Source organism: Gobius niger, assembly GCF_951799975.1.
Source record: "Gobius niger genome assembly, chromosome: 5".
Classification (NCBI taxonomy): domain Eukaryota; kingdom Metazoa; phylum Chordata; class Actinopteri; order Gobiiformes; family Gobiidae; genus Gobius; species Gobius niger.
The window spans coordinates 15368030-15390905 of NC_136856.1; the positions used below are offsets into that span (position 1 = coordinate 15368030).

Below are 22876 nucleotides of genomic sequence, written 5' to 3' on the forward strand. Positions count from 1 at the left end.
TACTAATGTCATGCTATTTGGCAATATGCATACAACGAGAAGACAAGTAAATAGAACCACTCTGGTAATATCTTCCTGCTGAAAAACATGCCGGCTCAATTTAGAAATCCCACTAGCTTTGGAGGATGCTTTGGGAAGTGCTAGAACGATGCCTTTTATATAAACTTAATGTATAATCAAGAGGATGCTTCAGGAGAGGAATGTGATTTGTTTGGTTAATCTTAGCTTACCAGTCAATGCCTCTGTGATAGTTGTGCCCATTGAAGAACTGGATCTCCTCAAAGGTTTCTTTGCTGGGGTAGTTACTTGTGAGATCGGGGTGCATGCCAAGAAACAAGTACAGTGCTGTTGTTCCTGTATTGACATAGACAGACAGATAATATAGTTAATATACTGTCACTCAAGTCTGACACAGAAATGACATGAACCAAAGTGACAGGGAAGTTGATTTATTGTTTTGCCCTGTAGGGGGAGCAGATGGACCGTGTCTGACCTGTCTTCTGAGGTCCGATGACGAGCAGTTTGGGAAAGCGGTCACATGTTTTCTCTTTGGACCAGATGTCCTTGTGCCTTTTGTCCTCACAAGGATCCTGTAGCCACAAAAGATAAACAATCCCTTGTTTATTCGGCAGTAAACAACACAGAACATCTATAAACAGGACAGTGCTGCAGCAGTGACTTTTTTAAGAGGTAAAGGAACAGCCTCAAATGTTTGAACATTCAATCTACAAAAGTGCATCATCATCTTCCTGCTGCATCGATTAAATGAGCGGCCTTTTGTCCACACAGGGAATGGGGTAGGCATTAACTTTAGATTACTTTAGTTTACCAACAAGAAATATGATCTTTCCCAAAGGAAAAATATAAATAATTTCCTTACCGTTACTGAAATTTAATATATCTGAATGGCACATACATAAATAGTGCAGCTTTAAACCCACTGTTTAACCTCTTATTCCCCACCTGAACTGAGCACATTTTCTCCAGTTTGGCTTTACCCAAATCTAAAGATCTTGAAAAAAAGAAGAAAAAAAAAAGGTGATGAAAAAGTGACAAAAATGTGTGACAAAAACAAAAAAAGCTGAAAAAGAGCAACTGAAGAGTAAAAAAAAGCCATAAAATAGCAACAAAAATGAGACAAAATCAAGGATGAAAATGCAACAAAAGAGCGACAAAAACCTGAGGAAAAAGCCGACATCACAAACAAAGTGATTTGTTTAGATGAGTTTTGTAGATGTGGTTGAAGCTAAACTGGAGATAATGCACTTGGTTATGGTGAGGGTTAAGAGGTTAAGAACTAATCACATCCAAATTAATTCACATGAGAATTTATAATACAAGACAGAAGACTGGAAAATGGAGAGCGCAGAAGCTTTTTATCAGTTTTAACTTGAATCAAATCAAATGAGATGATATAATATTGCCTCACAAGCTTCTATATTGTCGTGCCAAGATTCTCAAAGCACTTCACTATCCATTAATCACTGGGAGAGACTGACAGAAAAAGCAAGGAAGTGCTTTGCTCAGGAGCACGACAACAGTAAGCTTACAGCTGGGACTGAACCTTGCACTGACCTGCCAGAGGGGGTCTCTTTCCGAGGGGAACAGGCTGAAGTATTTCTGAGCCAGCTGAATGGGTGGAAGAGTTTGCATCTTCAGGTTGGTCCATGTCTTCACAAACATCACAAGGCTTTTAAAGGTGTAGAGGCCGAGGCGGTCGTTCCCATAGTTTGACAAGTGGGTCATAAATATACTTATCTGTGAAAGCATAGTACATTATATTAACATGTGTAAGATATGGGGGAGCACACTTTAAAAGGTGCATCAGGGAACCTTTTGTTTAATTATTTACTTTATCATAAAAATCTTCTGTCCATTTTGAACTTGAACAACTTTTCGACTGCAAAGAAAAAAAAGTGACTCACAGGGTTGAGCAGAACTGTCTGAAAGAGCTCTCCTCCGTTAATGAGTTTGTCCAGCTCGTTGGGGCTGCCGGGGTAGTCTTTATAGAAAATGGTGTGTGTGAAAAGACCGCACGTCTGTCTGGGAAGCACCTGTGATATCACCAAACAAGAGAGGGCAATGAAAAAGGGGAAAAAAATATCACACGCAGACACAAAGAGGCCCCAGACAAATGAATTCCAGCAAATAAACAGCCACCCTCCACCGAGAGACGAGCGGAGCTGTCAGTACTCCCGGCAGTTACCCCACACATTGTTTGCTTTCAATAACGTTCATATTATGCAGCTCATCTAGGCAAAGCAAACCTTTTATTCACTCTGAGTCTATATGGAAATTCATGGAAATGCGTTTACAGTTTGGAGTGTCTGGGGAACTGAATATCAATCATCAGTAAGCAGTGGAGACTGTCCATTCAAGCCGTGCTATCTCAAGGACGGGGCCGGAGCTCTGAGACCACACAGACCGGCCTGAATGCCAACACAACAAAGGGAGAGGACTGGGGCTGCAGTTGTTTGCTATCAGCACTGAAGGTCATCCGTGGTGAGAAACAGATAAGATTTCCCCTTTTTCTTTAAGCCTTTTAAAGGAAATCCATTTCATTTTGCGCTTATATTATTATTCTGTAGCCGCCGGTGTCGTGTAGCCAGTGCAGGTCCGGCTTTTTCTGTTGACATTTGAGCGACTGGTTGTTTGCGGACACTCGACGCTCGGCTGTGAGCCCTGTCAGTCTCCATTGTGCTGTGAGATCGCCGGTCATGTAAGACATGTTTACTTAAGGCTTTATCTCCAACTCTATTGCCCGTTACCATTGTTCCTTATGTCTCTATGGATACATCGGCACAAACTAGACAAACGATGGTGATCGCTATAATATACTTGTGCTGCTGGATGTAAATAGCTCGATTAAAGATCCTTATGTGCATTGAAAACGACATATTTGCTATAATGAATGGATAGAACCAGATTGATATCACAGAGCAAACAACATTAGCACAGTAATAAAAATCTGAAAAGGCCCGTGTGAATTGTTTAGGAAGAGCAAAAGATTTGCTGCTGATTGGATCAAGCACATCTCGTTTTTGCCCATCACAGTCCTTCATTTGTTGCATTTTGAGACTAAAGAGAATTAATATTTAGGTCATTCAAAATTTTTAGCAGCATACCTCGTCTTTTACAGTGTTGTTAATTAGTATATTGATATAATTAAAACAAATCATGTATCAAAAATGGCCTTATTTCCTATGGCTAATTAATTATTTATAGTATAGTATTAGCATTTAAAAAAAAAAAGAAAAAAAAGAATTGGAAAGTTTCCTATCATCCTGGGTCTATAGCGTATAGAGTGTTTATTATTTCAAAACATATAATAAATGTATAACGTAATGGTCGTCTTACACTGATGCCGCTGTGGATGAAGCCCCGTCTGAAGCGTGCAGGTTTCAGGTGGGGGTACTCCTCGGTGCTGGTCACTTTGATGCCCCAGACCTTCTTCCAGGCGTCGTACAGCTGCATGTGCACGGGGTACACGCCAGAGTGATGCGGGGCCACAGCGTAACCCATGTTTGTTGGGATCCCATGCTCCTGTGAACACGAGAACAGTGTCAGCATCACGAGGTCCGAGGATTCAAGATGAACTATTTGTGTATGAATATATTACTCTAAAGTACTCTAAAGATCAAACTGCTCATGAACTGTATATCTGATGATTTTAGAGTATTATCAAATCCAATCTATCTTTATTTGTACCCACAAAGTCTCCAAAGTGTTGCACAGAGCACAAATTTGAACCAATTACAAATAAATATCATACAATAAAGAATAAACATAAAAATCCCTATGCCGAGTTAAATGCCAGTGAATAAAAGTGTGTTTTTAACCCAGACTTAAAAGCATCAACCTAATGTGGGTAGGAAGAGCGTTCCAAAGTTTGGGGCCCTGCTATCTGCTGTTCCCACTTCCTACTGTGTCATTATAGAATAAACAAGTGTATTTTGCACTTATTTAGTCCAAAACTTTTGAAAACCGTGTGTGTACTGCCCCCTCATGGCTAAAAAAGTAAATATAGTTTGGATTTTCGTATGGGGGCAGTTTATGTAAAAGAGGTTCACGTCATGAGCACACGGTGATCTGATTAGCGGATCATTTCCCGATCACGATCAGCAAAGGAGGAAGCGGAAGTGTAGGTTTTCTGTATTACATCCACAAAGCAGCAGGTATTAAGCATAAGCACTTCCCCCCACGGACCGCCGAGCCGACCCACATCGGCGGCCATTTCAAAGTTCAAATGTAGGCTGAGCTTGGTCTTTAGCGCTACTTTAACCTTTTCTCCTCACCAGCTTCCTTTATTTCCAACACGATTTTTGTTGAGAACCGTTCTTCAGAGTTTTAAAACATTGCGAAACTGTTTAAGAATAGACCAGTTCTCCATTTACTAAATATAAAGTCTCCCAAAGTTGCTGTTTTGAGCAGTAACAGGAAATAAAGTTGTAGAGTGCCATTTGCAACAAGTAGCATTTCAATAAAATCTGCAATCATACTGTATATACATTTCAACCACATTCTAAAGAAAATATTAAAGAGCAGTTTAAAGGAAAGAGTTCTTCACTCGTTCCGGCTGCATTATTTTTCTGTAGTTCATTACCAATTCAAGTGCGTTGTTTATTAGGCCACAGATTTTGTGCCGTTCTCACAGGCACTGCGTAGGTGGCTCGACTCTGACCTCTAACCCCGTGACTCACCATGGCAAATTTCTTGTTGAGCAGCATCTGTTCGGCCAGAACAGACTGATTGTGGAAGAGATGGGGCTGCATGTGACTCCACATGTGGGGAAACCACCAGAACTCCTTCACAAACGACAGCAGCAGGTCGTCTCCCAGATCCTCATCATCAGAGCCTGGGATCACAGACACAGGAGAGCGGTCAGAGCAGGGAAGACTAAGCATAATCAGAACCAAAGTGCAACTTGAATGAGGCCTGTAAAAGAACTTGTGATTTTTCTGACATGTATTACAGTTGCAATAAGATTAGTGCGTTATGTTTTAAAGTAAAGACTGAGTGCACAGAGCCATTTTAACCTCTTAACCCCCACCTACACCGAGCACATTTTCTCCAGTTTGGCATTACCCAAATCTAAAAGCTTCACGGACAAAGCATCTAAATTGTGGCAAAAATGAAGGCGACAATACAACAAAAAAGAGACGAAAAAAGTGAAAACGTGCGGGAAAATCAACAACAATAACACAATAAAAAAGCGACAAAAACACGAACAAAGTGGAAAAAACGTGAGGAAAGCACGACAAAAAAGCGTAAAAAACCAAGACAAAAAACAATGAAGAAAGCAACAAAAACAACGAAAACATGACAAAAATGTGACAAAAACAGGATCAGTTTTGTAGGTCTTAGCTTTCAAATGAGGCGTTGCACTGGCCTAGAGGCTGTAAGCTCCAGTCAAGAAGCTGTTAGATTTGGGTAAAGCTGAACTGGAAATAAGTGCTCAACAACAACAATAACAACAACAATAACAACAACAATAAAAAAAAGTAAAAAGCATCAACACCAAAATCGCACAGGCTGCAGTTACTGTATTAGTAAAATATCCTTCATAAACAAAATATCCCGTCTCCATGGCGTCTTAGTGCAAATAACTTTTTGAAAGGTGGTTCTTATCTTAGTTTAGCATTTTATTTATCTTATTTTATTTTAATGGTTTACAACAACCACCCCATAAAGATTACTTGGTCAGAGTTTGTACATTGGTTGTAGAAAGCAGTCTTGTTATTGCAATAAAAACAGTCTGATTGTTACTGCCCCGGGACAGGTTTATAATGCACATTGTAACCTGAACCTTGATTAAAAAATATATAAATAATAATAATAATAATAATAATAATAATTAGACCGTTTTCCCTAAAGTGTTCAGCCCCAGGGGAGAGGTGGCACCTTAGAGGAAATGACTGTGATAAAGCTGTGGACAGTGACAGAGCAGAGTCAAAGGTGAAATGTGGCCGGTGATGAAGAATGGTGGAAATGAGTCAAGGCCAATTCTCCTTGCGAAGAATGGGACGAAAGGACGGTGCACTGAGCTATCACAGAAGAGTTATTAGGAGACCATTATCAATCCTCACCAGCGTGGAAGAACTTCCCTGAGAAGCCCAGATTGAACGTGAAGTTGGGGACATGGGTGCGCAGCTCCCTCTGGGTTTCCAACAAGGCCTGAGAAAGTGAGAGAGAGAGAAAAAAAAAAACATCAGTCGAGACAAAGAAAAGAAAATACTCAAGAGTGCATTAATGAAGAACTTTGGCGCTTGGATATCAACACATACATATTTCATTCAGCAAGTTTCTTCAGTAAACACAAATCCTCTCCCAGTTGCACGACCCTCTACTTGATTCTGTTTGATACGAAGCTCTCTTCTGATTCGAGTGTTTGTTTCATTTGATCTCCATACTCCCAGCCCTCACACCCTCTTCCCCTCCTTCACTCACTCCATCTTGTCAGGTTCTGATTCATTTCTAAAAGCTTGCTGTTGAGCTGCCAGGGAGTGGGCCTTGAAGCCGCAACCACAAACTTTCGCTACAGCCTCAGCCCTCCAACATGCGAGGGGTCTGCTGTGCTCTGAGGGGACGCGAGCGGGAGCTTTTCAACATTCTTTGTATGTCTCTGGGCCCCTGAAATATTCATTGCTGTGGAGCTTCTGTGACAGTGCGAGCAGTGGGGCCTGTCAGCTTTGAGCGGCCTACTGGGACAAGTGCATTCAATGGGAGGAGAGGGGGGAAAAGGGGTTCTAGATGACTGGCGGAGGGGAGCAGACAATATGTGGGAGTCTGACCTTAGATTTTAGAAAAGGTAAAAAAAAAAAAAAAAAAAAAAAAGTCGAAGTTACCAAGGGTAGTTCATGTTCAACCCACCTTGACATCTGGCACCTTCATGCGGGTTCCTTCCTTCCCGACAAAGATGTCATCTATATCCACCAGCAGGTAGCGGTCCAGGGACAGCGACAGTCTCTTCCCCGTCAGAAAGGCCACAGCGTCCACAAACACCAGCTTGTGCAACCAAAACGCCAGGTTGTTTCCAAACAGAACTCTTTGGATGCCGTCGTGGAGCCCCAGGTCCTGCACCACGGAGGGGAGCAGGGCCGCGTTCTGCCCGATGGAGGCCACGCTGTCCGCCGACTGGGTCTTGGCCAGCAGCACGGGCTCGTACGTGGAGTGGTTGGACTGGAACACGGTCCAGTCGTCCCCGGGAAGAGGTCCTGGCAAAGGCTGCCCCGAGCGGGTGATGAACAGCAGAGGGGACTTAGGGTTCACGGAGCAGTCTTTCAGGCCCAAGTTGGAGTGGAGGAAGAGCGGGAAGCCTTTGAGCTGGGCACTGAGCAGACTGTTTTCATTGGCCTGGTCAAAACAGAGAGAGTAATCATACACTAGAATGATGGAGACACAAGTGAAATCAATATAATTCCTCAGTAAAATCGAGTGAAAGGCATAGGCAGCTTATACCTGCTACAGACTGCAGTCCAATGATAACCTCCTGCAGTGTCCTTTAGCATTCAACTCTAAAGGGGCTTATGATTCATTAAAAACTCCCCTCAGAAGTCGTTGCTCTCTGATTCTGTCACATCTCTGCCACACACTACTGTACTTAATATTTCATCAACTCTGTGGTCTGCGCACATCTGATCACCACCATCTGTGTTTAGATGTTCATTACAAACTTTTTGAGTCATTTTACTCCCAAGTGCTGACGGTAAACTATGGAGGTAATTTAATTGCTGCAAATTTATACACAGGTTTATCACAACGCAGTTCAGCTTTTATAACTTTTCAATTGACACATTTAATTGAAGAAGTCGCTTTTTGTATGTGAGAACAGTTGGTATTACAATCTAAATCTCCATGGATACGAGCTGGTGACGTCCCGAGCAAATGAAACACGGTACTTATATTTTTCACCAACAAACACATCCACAGTGTGGCTTTAACCGCTTACTCTCCGACTTAACCGGGTGCATTTTCTCCGGTTCGGCTTTACCCAAATCTAAAAGCTTCCTAACCTTTTTGTAGCATTGCTGCCACATTTTTGTCGTGTTTTCCTTGTTTTTTTGGGTCATGTTTTGGTCACTTTTTCATTGCATTTTTGACACCTTTTTGTTTTTCTTTTGTGGCTTTCTTGCAGATTTCTTGTTGCTTTTTCATCACTCTTTAGTCATGTGTTATTGTTGCTTTTCCAGCACATTTTGGACGCTTTGTGGTCATTTTTTGAAATCATTTTTTTCATCTCATTTTTGTGGCGTTTTGTCGCTTTTAGATTACCCAAATCTAAAAGCTAAGCTAAGCTAAGCCAAACTAGATAAAATGTGTTCATGTGGGGGTTAAAAGGTTAAGCAATTGGTAATACATTGATAAAACTCAACCTACAGAGTACTCAGCTTTACTAACCATCGCTGATCCTTTGAAAATAGAGGTCGTATGAGAAACACTTCCTGTGTCTAGTTAAAGGGGCTAGATGCCGTCCCTTCTCGCTCTGTGATTGGTTCCCAAATCCACCGGAAAATTTGGGCCATGGTCCCCAGGCTGTTTTGCAGTTCGAAATAATTCGAGCGCACACAGCAGCATGGCGTTAGCCAGGTTAGTAATATGTACCCCTAGCTATGTTGTTTTTTCTTAAAAACAAAACAAAAAACAAACACGGTTGAATAACAGTCCTTACGGGTTTAAACATATGGGTGCAACTAAAATAAGTAACACAGTTTGAGAACCACTAATCAATAAAAATGTGAACAAATAATGCTTCATAAATGTCACTGCATTATGTAAGCGATTGCTAAATGATCAACATCTTTCAAAATGACACAATGAAGTTAATGTTTTATTCCATGAGACTAATCGTGTTAATATAAAATGTGGCTCTACATGTTTTCAGGATTTACTTAAGTCAAGAGCAATAACAAAGCAAATGATTATAATAAAGATGTCAGAGTGTTACGTAAATGACTGATGACTAATATTCAGCGTCATGTGTGTGGATCAGTGCCTCTCTGTTTACCCAGAACACATGTGTGTTTGTCTCATTGAAATGCACACCTCGGCGCTGTTTACTTCCCAATAGACAGTAAATCCCACTGGGCTCTCCCAACCTTCACCTATGCTGCACCACCTTCTGTGCCTCCACTATGGATCTACAATAGTCTTTCTGCGGCTCAGAGATGGTGATTAAAACCATAAGACCTGAAAACTGGCCTTCGGCAAACAGACTCAGCTCAGGGATTACTGTGAGAGAAAGGAGGAGAGCTAGAATTCGTAAAAGAAGCTGAAGAGTGAATAGCCAGAAGTAAAACAAAGAAAATAAAAGAATGAAAGAGGAGTGGATTGCAGCAGATATCAGGAAAAATACGAGAGGTGAATAGAGCGGGAGAACTGCAAAGAGGCCGAGTGTTGTTGGTGCAGACAGGTCTTTCCAACCTTTGAGTCTCATCTCCTGAGAGACAGCCGACAGATGGACAGGGCAGGAGGTGTGAGAGGACAGAGTCTCACCTTGAAGAAGCCGATGATGCCCACACCGTACTCCACACAGTATTTGTCCAGTAGCTCTCGGTTCCACGCGTCCAGGTTCACGTACTTCAGGATGTTTTCATAAATGACCAGTGTGAATCGCCCTCGCTCCTTGTCCGTTAGTGTGGGCATGTCCCCTTTGCCCGGAGATATTTCTGTCCTATAGCGAAAACGGCCCGACTCCAAAATGGCCACAATTTCCTGACCCAACTGAGAATACTGGCTCTCCACAAACACCAGGACAACGGGGTCTGTCCTTGCTCCAGTGGGATCTGCTCCAGGACGTATTGGTAACAGCCGTGAGGGAGTAACCCTGAGGTCGTCCGAGTCGGCTGACGCCCCCTCTGACCCGGACACACCCCCTCCCGAAGGCTCCAGCTCCCGCTTGACGCCATACAGGAAGTAGGCCGAGATGAAGACGCTGATGGTGCAGAAGAGGAAGAGCAGGAGCAGGGAGGTCTGCAGGGGGAGGAGACGCACCAGCCGACGGACACGGCTCACGCATCCCAGCATCGTCTCTCGGGCCGCACTGCCCCGCCAGCCAGGCAAACGCCTCGGGGCGCCCTTAACGAATGTCTACAGGGACTATTTACAAATGATTCAGTCTCAGGGTGGAGAAAAATACAACACACACGAAGGTAGCAGCCGCAGCAGCGACTGGAGAAAGAAAAGAAACGGTCTCACGATGGCTCTCCCTCATGCTGCAGCAGTGCTTATGTCACCATGGCAGAGAGATGGGGGGCCTGCAGCACCGGTGCACACTGACGCCTGTGAGGCAGCACTGGGACGCGTCAGTGGAGAGAGATGATGGAAGACTCCATCACCTGTCCGTCATGTGAACCTGCCAACCATGTCCTGACTGGATCCCAGCTCGTAGTTTTGATTGGAGGATGATCTCTTGAGGAAAGAAAGGCCACACAGGTCATTGCAGCACGATGATTCCCACAGGACTGCGTCTTGACCTGGAAAGACAGAGAAAAACTGTGTTACAATGAAAAATAACACTGGACTGCAATAGAAATAAACAGTTTAGTTGCGTGGGCTCTGCTGTGTGTGGGTGATACATGTCTGCCCTGTGCCAATACGAAAAACTTCTCTCCAAACTCGTTATTCACCTCCACAGTAAAACTTGCCAGCACCCCCACACACATATATACTATGCACCCGGCCGGCCCTGTATGTCCACACATGTAACTCGTGCACCGAACCTCCACGTAATCAATGAGGAGAGTGGCAGTGACAACAAAGCCTCGAGGAGAGCCAATCTTCCTTTCAATGCAGTGAGAGTGTGACTGCTCCAAATGAAGCCATCACCCGCGGGGACGCTCGCCTTCTATCGCCTTCAAATCTACACCAGCCTAGACCGAAATGAGAGTGCACAAAGTAGGGGAAGAAGGCCGATGGGTAAATCTCAAACGTAGCAGAGTTGACACTGACAGAACAAAAGCACCCAAGACTTTCAGAATTCTACCTTCACAAACCTCACAATCAGCCAACCTTTAGTCAATATCCATCAAGCGAGAGTTAAGGTACAAATTGTGCGACTCAGGACAGTGTGAACTTGTCCCCTCACTAAAACATAATTCTTCCATTTAGAGACCCAGCAGAGATGTGACAGACCATCATTACCTTTGCATGCTCAGTCCATTAAAACACAGGTCTATTGAGGTGCGCGCTCACCCCGCTTATAAATCCCTCCACAGTGGGTTATAAAGCCACAACCATCTTCACCCAAAAGCATTAAACACTGTCCACAAAGGCCATTAGGACTTGGCTCAAACTAGACGTAAAATGAATATGATAATGCCACCAATGGGTTTATAAGGAGCACGATAATTTGAGTTTTAATTAAAGGTGGGATACATTAAAAATACAAAAGCCGCGGCGCTCTCATTACAGCGGTACCTGCCACAACCCGCATTCATCTTCTGCTCAATACATCATTGATTTCTGACAGCGAGGCCTGAAGGCGGCAAAACTTTAGATAATTTCATAGATTAGTTTATATTCTATACGAGTAATCTGTTTATGAGGCACATACCTGATAATGAAAAGTGACGTTTCTTATCCCAGAAGAGACTTTTACACAAGTACTTGTAAAAGGTAACAGTAAAAGAACTTGCACAAGTAATACAATTAAAATGTATAGCAATAATGGCAATGGCAACAGTAATGATGTAGTAGCAGTATTAAGAGTGTTCAAAGAAGGGAAATGGAAACAGTTTTGAATGAACTGCGTTGACTTTCTTCTCTGCTATAGTTTCCCCTCAATGTAATCAAGGTCTACACTTTGGCAGTCCTGTTGCCTGCAGCTAAGCTTAACGGGACGTGTGCATTTCTGCAAGTGCAAAAGAACAGATCAGAGTCCTTCACTCTCGGTGTCCAAGTTTCTCTCTTCACAGCGATGCACGGAGAGGCTGTGAAAAAGGAGTAGGCGTTGACTGAAACTATCACAAAAAAGCAGGCTCAGACAATGGGGCTTGTAGCTTGAAGATTGCGATTGACCCCCTTTAATACCTTTGTTTGTTTGTTCCTAAAGGAGCAAGGGTGCGTGCTACGGCATAGCAGTGCATGATTAGCCGCAGGAAGTGGGAGAAGATGAAGAAGAGATACCTGCGGAGGATTTCTGTCGCCGAAAAAAAAAAAAAACGCCACCATCCATTTCTATGTTTGCGGTTCAGCTCAAACTCATTCCTTGAAACACATAACGGGGGTGTTAAAAGTTTATTGCTCACACATTTTAAAGTGTTTTTCCTCATGTAATGCAAATCAGTGCTGCATAATTTAGTGCGGTGTAAATCAGTGCGGGCAAAACGTGTGGGAATCTGCATGCACTGCCCCATTTAGAGAGACACGTAAAAACATCGGACTTTATTGATGACGGCAATATATTCTGACCGGTGCGTGTTTTAGCCAAGATAACGGCTATTTCGAAGCCATTTTCGGTTGATGATTATTCAAAATGGGAGACAATGTTATCGGTAAGTAGGGCACAGTGGAGCCTTAATAACACTATTGACACGGCTTGAGTCAGGAGATTAAGTAGTGAGACATAAACAGAGCATAGGGACTGAAAATCCACAGTTTAGCCACAAGACGCCCCATCCCCACCCCTCCCTCAAGACTAATCCAGGCAAAGTTCATTTTATAGCACAATAAACATCTAAAGCTGTATATGCTGTTACAATATAAGGAGAACGGACAAAAATAAGATCAGGAACACAAAGTAAGTATTGGTGTGTTTCGCCCTTCTTTTCTAATTCATTACTTTTCCTTTAACGAAATGGTTTTGCATTTTGTTTGCATTTTGTTGTTCTGCGAGATGGGAGTTCATCTCACAATGCTGGAGCCAGAACAGTGTTTGGCACATGGACAATCCTTTTTCACTTTGCAGTTTCTACAAATGCCAGTGTTGTAAATGATATATGGCCTAAATGGGTGTTCTGCCAAGAAATTTTAAAGGAATTGGCAGTATTTTTCACATTTCTAGAGTAGCTTAACAGGCATTTGATATAGATTTTTGTAATCCTCAAAATCATCTTACGGTTTTGCCTACCCCGGCACTAGGCCATTAAAGGGATATTTCAGGATTTTTGACAGAGGGCCTCATTTCCTAGTTATCCAGAGTGTTGTTGATTTCTGGAGATTTTTTTTAATTATTAATTCATGCAGTCCTTATATTTGAAGAGTTTAGTGGTGCTAGGCTAATGCTCGGCTAGGGCTAGGCTAGTGCATGTCTATGGTGCCTAATACCAAGCACAGTGCACCTGAGGCAAATCACTTATAACACCAGACTACCGATATAAATGTTTGTGTTGACTGAATAATTTTTGAAATATAACCATTTTGCATTTAAAAGAACTTCTGTCTGAGCAGCATCAGCTTCCTGGTTGTTGAGTTTTTTAATGCAGACTAGTTACAATAAATATGCACTGCCTGAATGAAAAAAAAAAAAAAGTCTGGATGACTAGGACATGAGACCCAATGAAATATCCCTTTAAGCCACACTATGAAAATCTGTTCAGTTTCCAAAAAAAAAAAAAAGAACATAACAAGCGGTCAATTTGTCAGTGGATCTCATTACTGATATTCCCTAAGGTGGGATGGGGTACAGCCCCTGGGATCCAGCTCCACATCTTGACCTTGGTTCGCAATCACGAGTACCTGGCTGGAGGACGAGCCCATTGTGCATGCAGTTTGACACGAACAAAAGAAAATGGCTTACTGCTGCTATGCACGAGACACAATACACCCAGCTGTAATAAAGAATAGGCTGAAAAGCAGATCTCAAATGTCAACACACCCATGTTATTTGGCAAGTATCTCTGTTCCCGTGCTCCTTTAAAATAGCCAAATACAACCACCGTCTGCTCCAATAATAGATTTAAAAAGCAAAGAGGACAAATTTGACAACATAAAGATTTAACTGAAGAAAAGCCACAAGATGTGTTTCTTTTTAAGGCAAGGCAAAAAGTGCGAAGAGACCAAAGTGTTGCGGAGTGCCAAAAAGTGTCAGTGCCTCAAGTCATGCATAAAGGGGAAGTAGATGAAGACTAATGTGGATCTCACGGCCAAGCTTTCATTCTCCATATTGGAAAAGAAGCTAAATATCTGTATAACTGCACATGCACAGGCTAAAAGTGCAACTGAAGGCGCGATGGCAGACGGGAGAGAGGGGTGAAAAAGACATCAACCACATTAAGAGCTCGAGGGAACACAAGCTGGTGGGAGCAATGAACAGAGAAATGCCCCCCTAGGGCCATAATCAATCTCCAGGATCAGAATACATCAATTAAAATATTTTCTTCCATCATTTTTTACTGCAGCTGAATGAGTGATGACAGAATTGAGGACCAGTGGTGAGAAAACAAAAGCAGATGATAACAGGAGGTACAGAGAGCCTTAGCAACATATTGCATTTTGTTTAAATGACTTTTATACAACTTCAAATTGAAGGAACAATACAATTACTTTAACATATGTAGTAAAACTTACTTGAAGAAGCTTCTGTGCTTCTCAACCAACACTATTTTGAATTAGGGATGCCAGATGAATCACCATCAAATTGAAATTGCAATTTTAATGGGGTCAGCTAATACTTTAACAGATCACGAAGACTGTGTGAGACTTGGCATGTTCCCTAGGGTTTACAAACATGTTATGAATTGCACTGGATTAGTTTCCGGACCAGCGTCAGCGGGGTGTTGACTTGAAGCCACTCCCTTAGCAATGGCTCTCAAAGGAGCAACAACGGAGTCCAAATGATTGACACATACACACACACATTCATCAATTCAACTCGTGATGTAGTTTGTTTTCCCCTTCGTTGCTTGTTGCTGATGGTCGTGGACATGGAATTCCTGAATATCCAACCGTGAAGATGCTTCTCTGCCGTATCTTGAATTTTAACCTAAACTGCTTAAATAATCAAGACGCTTGTCCCACAGTTAGATACTCCTCATCCAAAATCATCCTGCACTGTTATGGAAAACTACCTGGATTACAACTTTTGACTTCCAGTTCAGTAATATGTTTTACAGCACAATTATTATTTGAGCCACATTTTTGGCTACTACACCATCGCAGTCGGCTGGTGGGTGGTCACTCTAAGCTGCTCCCTGTGCATGTGATGGGCAGCGGGCCAGAGTCGCACTGCTAGATTAATGAGAGACGGTGAGGAGCCTGGTGCTCAGCTGTAACAACTCTCTGGATAAACAACATCACGGCGGACCATATGTACTCTCACATGTCTCCCCCATGCACCCCCTCTGCACCTCATCCCCCTGCTCTGCGTCACGGTTGTTTCAAAGTGTGAATAGGACTTGGAACATTAACACTGTCAAGTCGAGTTGCACGAGCTGTAGGTGATCTCTTAGACAAATAAACTTTTAAAGAGGCCGAGGCTCAAAGAACAAACTGTTTTTGCCCCAGGTCATTAGACTTCTCAGCAAATCAAAACTGACCGTCACACGTGTCATTGCATCACGCCACGATGTATAATACAAAATTGCTTATCATCCAATCATATTTAATGGGAAAGTATTATGTTTACAAACTGCTAATCCTGTAGTTTAGATCTTTAAAAACATGGCTGGAAATGCATGAGATTCTTGTTCTAGCTTTAATTGTTTCAGTCTCATCTCAAATGCTGCTGGACATGTTCAAAAATGTGCACAGTGAACAAATTGAAACAGATGTCAAACAATCAATATAATCACCATTACATTCTACACAAAGCTTTCATCAGTTCAACCAATTATGTATCAAACACATCTACCAAACCAGAATCTGAAAAAAACAAAAGCGAGAAACAATTTTGCAATCTAATGTTGTCCTCTACTTTGAACAGAGTATGAACTATGCTTTTAAATGCCCCCCTCTCCCCTCGCTTTGTCCCCTCACATCAAGGAACAAGGGACAGACCAAAATAAGCGATGACCTGTCGTGTGCCTGGCAACCACTCGCTCTCTATGGAAACGGCTGAATTACGCTGTGCGCAAAGGCAGACGCACGGTAACAAAGCAGAAGAGAAACAGGAGGTTATACATAGGACGGCTACCAAAGACTATTGTTGTCAATCTCAACACTGGTCTGAATCTCAACACATAGCCCCGAGAGATTCATTAAAACCTCTACAAAGTAAACAAACAGCTACGATTTCTTGGATCTTACTCCCCTGAGAGGTATGTTACTGAACATAAAATAAGGCTAGATTGAACACACTTTTTTTTTCACCAGGGCAATGGGTCAAGGTTAAATGGGTAAGAATGACGCCAGTATAATCCCTAATCGGTAATCCTGTTAATCTCAACACCGCAAACAGTACGAAATGTGCTTATGCTAGCTGTGTTGGTGCTGGAGATGCCTTGAAGGGATTAAGAAACGAGACACAATACAGGCGGGCTGCAGTGGACTGAGTGAAGTGGCAGGAGAGAGGTGGCTCTGTTATGTCAAACCACTTACGCATCATGTTGATGTAAACTACACACTGGTGCCGCGGTTAACGCTCGCGCTTCACAGCAAGAAGGACTCGGGTTTGAACTCCTGGCTGGACGGGTCCATTCTGTGTGGAGTTTGCATGTTCTCCACATGTGTCTGTAGCAAAGACTGCAGAATAGACATCTCCTCCTCACTCCTCCCTGTTTGCCACAATGACTACGTTCCCGGGTGAAATCATGGCAGGTTTACAGACTCCCCTCCTTACCTCTGACGAAGCATGTTCCTAAAAAGGACATAGAGGCGGGATCTTCACTGTAGACTCGCCCCTTGCGTTACGGGTTGTCCGCGCTGTTCCAATGCCAACAGTCCGACCACCATTAGTAAGAGATTTCTACATTTTTTAAAACAAAAAACAGCCTGTTTTTTTTTAATTGTAACTATCCCAGCGTTATCACAGGAGGAATATCTAGCTGTAGAAAGTTTAAGAAAATTAGAAACCAGGCTTTAAAGTTGTTTTTAATATGTCTAAAGCGCAATGCATTCCAATGCGGGATTAGCTGCGATATGGAGGTACTACAGCAATGGCGGCCTCTAGTGTTGTCGTCACTAAGCAGAGTGGCCAGCGGCCATTGGTCTGTAGGCTTCCTGTGGGCGCTCTGGTTTTCCTCTACCATTAAAAACATCTACAATAGGCCAGGATGAATGAGTTTGTTTGAGAGTGACAGCGGATGGAAATTAGCCCATGGCTAGAATCCCACGTGGAGTGCTTACATGCAGGAGTCTCGTGTGTTCATTAACATACACAGTCTTGAAACTGCAGTCCATCACAGGAAATAGCCTGCCTGGAACAAAATTTGTTTCATACAATCATACAAAAAAAGAGTAATAGCAACAAATATCTGTAGATATTTGCATCATAAAAAATACGGTAAAAGCTCAGAATTGTCAAGGGCCTAAATGTGCTTATGTTTGTCAGAACTAAAAATTAAAAACATCTGTGATCGCTGTTCACGCACCTTTTGCAGCACTGATCTGGTCATGAGCCAAGCAGTTTGTAAAGAATCTTTAATCTCTACATGAGAGTAATGAATGCATCATTGATAATAATCGTGTCTAACCTAATTAGTCATATTGTCTCTCCAGTGTTTTTAATATTGTGCATGTCAATAGAATATAAACGTTTCAAATAAGACTATTTTTATCTGTGGCTGTTGAGGCCAAGGCTTAGGCTGTGAAATACTGAGGAGCCTGGTGCCATCTCTCTCCTCTCCTTCCTCCTCCCACCGCTCAGCCAATCTGAATGCACAAGCAGGCAGTTTCAATCTCGCCGCAAACATTTACACCGACACATCCTCTCCCTCTGTCTCATCAATTCATTTGGTGCCACCGCGTGAAGGACGGAGGACTCGGAAAGGGAAATGTCGTTTTGCCTCCTAATTCAGCACACGAGTGACTTTCGGACCGCTTTACTGCCGTAAACCGGGCGGTTGAATTATCATCATTTTTCAGCGCCTCAATTTTCCTGTCCCCAAGACTGAGGCATTTTCACACCAGAAGAAAGCATTCTCTCAATTCTCCTGTGCCCCTCCAATTTTATCTCAAGGCCCTACTTCAAACCCCCGATCCCAGCTCTGTGGTAATTGAAAAGATTCTGGTGTTATTTGTTGACACAGTAATTGGGCAAAGAGGCACAGAATCTTCTTAAAAATCAAACAACGGACAGCAATTATGAGCAAAACGGCAGAAAATGATGGGGAATTGCCTCTGAAGCTACTTTTTAGTCGGGCTGCATGATACGAGGAAAAATGGCAGTATTTGCGAACAAAAAATGCAAGCAATTTGTTCAGTTTTTAAAACATCAATTTGTGTCAAAACAAGAAGAGTAAAAAAAAAAAACTACTGAATCAGGACCAAAACAAGCCATCTTATCTTCAATTATCAGAATTTGAGTAGCTTTGAAAACCTTTTGCCAATGAAAGGATGATTTTTCTTTATCTTTGACTGTTTTTGGGTCTCATTTCAAGTGTTATTTTCTTATTTCAAGTATACTAGTACATTTCTTACGAATGAGAGCTTGGTCCATGAGCAATCGTGTTTAACGTCTTAACCCCTGCCTTAACAGAGCACATTTTCTCCAGTTTGGCTTTACCCAAATCGAAAAGCTTATTGAACAAAAGCGTCAAAATAGTGACAAAAACGATGATGAAAACGCAACAAAAAATTGGCCAAAAAAGCGACAAAGACGTGCCGGAAAAGCATCAATAACACAAGAAAAAAAAGTGACATAAATGTGATGTGTTATCATCCTTAGATTTGGGTAAAGCCAAACTGGAGGAGGGTTAAGAGGTTAAAGATGGTCCAAACCTCTGAATCAGTATAAATTGTCTTAATTAAAGCACTTTTTAAACAATTTATCCAAGCTAGAAAGGCATATTTTCCATAATTTTTGTTTTAGGCTACATTGGCAAAAAATGTGTGAGCTAATATTGCGATATCAGTAATTTGACAAAACATTGCGATTCTGAAGCCCTACTTTTCGGGGCTGTGTAGAATACATTCAACACTTAAGTCTCAGCGCTAGATCCCTCCCCATTAGAGGGATTATGTCGCATGCCATCGACACACATCTCCTCCTCGGTGAAGATAACCTGAGCGGACACCGGCATAATGGCGTGATTACTCATTCATATTATGTAGCGCCGATTAGGAGCAAGATGAATCAAAAACACAGCGCAGAAAATAAAATATACATGACAATCTCAGAGTCTTTTTTATCTTTTAAGCTCCGCCGAACCGCCCCATCTTCTTTAGATCTGTGCTCTCAAGTGAGAAGTATAGGGGACACGCATAGGGATCTAAGAGTGGTGTGAAATGAATAGCCTCTCAACGGGAAACAGTGGGAGCCATGGGGAAAGCTGTGGCTAGCACTAAAAGAGAGGAGGCATGAAGAATCATTAGGAAGCGGCCAGAGCGAGATGCGAAATAGAGACTACAGTGCTCCCCAGGGCGGCAGGTAGAGCGGCAATGGGAGCGGGACACCTTGGTCAATGGCCTCGATCACCTTCAGCGGGCACATAAAATAAAATCCGCTGCTATACACTTCTACAGAGGAGAACTGCTCACAATCACTGGGCTATTTATAGATATGGTGGCCCATTTACAAAGGCATAGGGACCGTGGATCTGCAGAACAAACAACAAATGATGATGCCGCTTGTAAAATATAGTGGTAGTGTAACAAAGGTAGGAGGATGGGCTGCACAACTTGAGCTGAAATTGCAATTTAATCTAATCCTAGGAATTGTCAACATTCTTCATATGGATTTATTATTTCTTAGCGTCGAAATACAATGATCTCATATTTTAAGGCGTTATAGACACTGCAATACACATATGTAAGAAGATGCTTTAATGGGTGTTACAAGACTTGTGATTGGCTCTGATTAAGTGCCGTTTAGAGAGAAGAACAAAACAAGAATTTGGCCAAAACTTGGACAATCCTGGCAAAAGGCTGACAGTTCATACATTGTCATATATTATTCTCTTGTATGAAATACTTCAAATGTGAACTGTATTATTAATTTTAAAATACATACATACACTGTGTACATAGTTTTAGGTTTAACTCCATGTTGTTTGCACTAGAGGTCGACAGATATGTTTTTTTCTAAGGCCGATTCCGATATTTTTGACTGATTTTTCCAAAGGTCTGGTCTATAATCCTGTGAAAACAAATAATTGGCCACTCCAGCAGAGGCCGATTTTATTTTATTAGGTGATTCAATCATAGTTTCTGTCCCAGCTTTGATAAGTTTCTGCTAGCATTAGCATGCTGCCATCAGCATTAGCATACTGTTGCTAGCCGCGGCATTCATAAATGAAATTGTGTAGATTAAAACAAACTCGGCAATTGAATTCCCCGGGTTCTGTGCTTCATATTCATATTCACTGAGGTTTAGTGAAACTTATATCTAACAAACTTTAGCTAACCAATTTTCATCGCGATGTTTCTCCGTTCCCCTGAAGCCAAGATCGGACGCTAGCCGACCGTTTGCACTGAGCGTAAATGCAATTCGATCGATACTCTGCAAGTGACTCTGCATGTGGTGAAATTGATAATAAAGCTGACAGTGAAGGAAATACAGTATAATCAGAATACTTTATTACTATTACTATTTTACTATTTAAAATACAAAAATCCCCCCTTAAATAGTTGGGCTGCTTTGCTCAAAGACAAAAGACATTAACAATGCGTACAACATCATACAGTACAAGAGAAGCTTATAGAGTAATAAAGCGCATGAAACAAACATGATTCGAGCTGACAGTGCGTTAGCATGAACTCTGTGGACACATTAATCACATGCACCGAGCGACTGGACTGATTAAGTCAACACGAAAGAAATAATTTACCCCACTGTAAACGCACCCTATATGATTTATCTTTTGAGTGGCATGGCAGCCTATTAGCCAGCAGCCATGGCACAGAAACTGTCCGCCAATAAAAGGAAAAAAGAAAAAAAAAAAACAGTTCATTTTTTGTTCGTCTTATTCAGCGACTTGACATCATGCATATGGATGTCCTGCGGTGTTGGAATTATACAGATGACATGTTTATACGTGAAAATTATAGGAAGGACCTGAAGCGATTGAATAAACCGACTCAGGGAAAGGACAAGCGCACTCTATTGGAGAGAAATAGGTTTGTAGTGGCCCGGACAGCCAGCGCAAGGCAGTGGGGAAGCGAGCGCTATAGCACATTCATCATTTTTGTCAGTGCTGGTAGAAGGGGAGGTGGGGGTACCAGGGCTTTCATATAAATTAAGTGTAGGTGGAATCAATGTGGTGTTGGTGGGGGAGAGTGAGGAGGGGCGCAGGGGCCAGATCAATGCTGGTGGGAGTGACTGTTTGTTCCCTTTGTTTATCTACTGTCATCTCCGGACGCGTCTGAAGGACAAGGGGCGCACGGCCGGCCAGCACAATGTCTCTATAGGGACAGGGCTCCGGTAATGGGCCCCCGCTCTCCAACGGGACAATAGGAGTCACTCAGAGGTGAAAGTCATAGAGCGCGTGGATCATGGGGCAGCAGTGTGTGGGAGCGGGCGTGAGAGTCGAGGCGCCTCTCGGGGTGGTACAACACAAGGGTTCCATATCATTAGAAAGAGTGTGTGCAAGTGCAAGTACGAGTGTTGCTGACATAAGTGCCAATAATTCCATTTCCTTCTTTCCTTCAGCGTTTATTCAATCCAAGCAGAAATCCTTTAACTGTCAGACATACATCAAAACAGAAGTTTTTTTTTTTTTTTGTTTGTTTGTTTTTGTATACTTTATTGTCCCCGTAGGGAAATTCGTCCTCTGCATTTAACCCATCCTTCGATGCCGCTGGGGCAACCCGTAAGGAGAAGTGGTCGACGGCAGTGCCGCGCCCGGGGACCCATCTCCATGATGTAGAGCCAGGCTGATGGTCAGAATCACCTGGCTGGAGGATTCACCTATTGCACATGTTTTTAGTGGTAGGGGAAACCGGAGTACCCGGAGGAAACCTACGCAGACACGGGGAGAACATGCAAACTCCACACAGAAAGGCCCCGTCCTGGTGGGAGTCGAACCCGGGACCTTCTAGCTGTGAAGCGGAGGTGCTAACCGCTGCGCTACCGTGCCGCTACCTGTTGCTGCTAAACTAAGTTTAGCAGCAACAGGTTTAGTTTAGGACAAAGCAGGGGTATATTATCCCCTTTCCATTTCTTTTTCATTTTCAACACTGTAATTTGTGAAAAGAACTTCTGCATCTAAATATAGTGCATTTTTATCTATTGCTCATAATCAGCCCAATGTAATTCTATGGTGGACCGCGATGCTGTATCACCTGAAACATACAATTCAAGTAAACAATCGAGACGTGACAAAGGTTTTGTTTGAGCTACACACGAGTTTTAGCAGCAGCCAACAGTGTGCTCTCCTCCTTGGTTTGAAAAGTGAAAAAACAAACAAATCTGGTACCACAGCTCTAAAATGGCATTCCTGAAATCTGCCATTCCTAAAGTCGTGCGCGCCATGGCCCCCTTTCAAACCGAAAACCACATGCGGCCCCCAATTATTGATATTCCACCCTATTCAAAAAAATATGTCCTATTTCACAGCCTTAAAGTATATGAAATAACAAATAGCAACACAGGAAAAAAAATAGACAAAGTGCTCAGGAAGTCAGTGAAAAAAATCGTTTTTTGGAGGAAGGTGCTCTTTGGCATTTGGGGAATTAAAGTGATAGTATGAAAGTCTAAATGATTTACAAATTTTATAAAATGTCCACACTTGACCACCTAGTCTTGCATTTTAATGTAAAGTAAGTCATAATACGTATTTACTAGTTTTTGTAAAGCCCATTCTTCCCGGATCTCAGCAACTAATCAGAGTATAGTATCCTCCCG

The 22876-nt window shown here is 42.5% G+C and overlaps 2 protein-coding genes across 2 annotated transcripts in view; one reads left to right on the forward strand and one right to left on the reverse strand.

Annotated features, from left to right (window-relative positions):
* Nucleotides 1-22876, forward strand: part of LOC306963050 (SLC35A4 upstream microprotein-like) — a 112240-nt gene that overhangs the window by 21318 nt on the left and 68046 nt on the right. The gene's annotated exons all lie outside the window — the stretch shown is intronic.
* LOC306963032 (bifunctional heparan sulfate N-deacetylase/N-sulfotransferase 1-like) overlaps nt 1-22876 on the reverse strand; it is a 46855-nt gene that overhangs the window by 1923 nt on the left and 22056 nt on the right. The window contains exons 2-10 of the mRNA XM_079556466.1: nt 9493-10472; nt 6871-7353; nt 6087-6174; nt 4701-4855; nt 3358-3543; nt 1926-2054; nt 1576-1758; nt 494-590; nt 231-354 (exon numbers count right to left, since the gene is read on the reverse strand). Coding sequence (XP_079412592.1) covers nt 231-354; nt 494-590; nt 1576-1758; nt 1926-2054; nt 3358-3543; nt 4701-4855; nt 6087-6174; nt 6871-7353; nt 9493-10023 — 1976 coding nt within the window. The 5' untranslated portion in view covers nt 10024-10472. The remainder of the gene's footprint in view (nt 1-230; nt 355-493; nt 591-1575; nt 1759-1925; nt 2055-3357; nt 3544-4700; nt 4856-6086; nt 6175-6870; nt 7354-9492; nt 10473-22876) is intronic.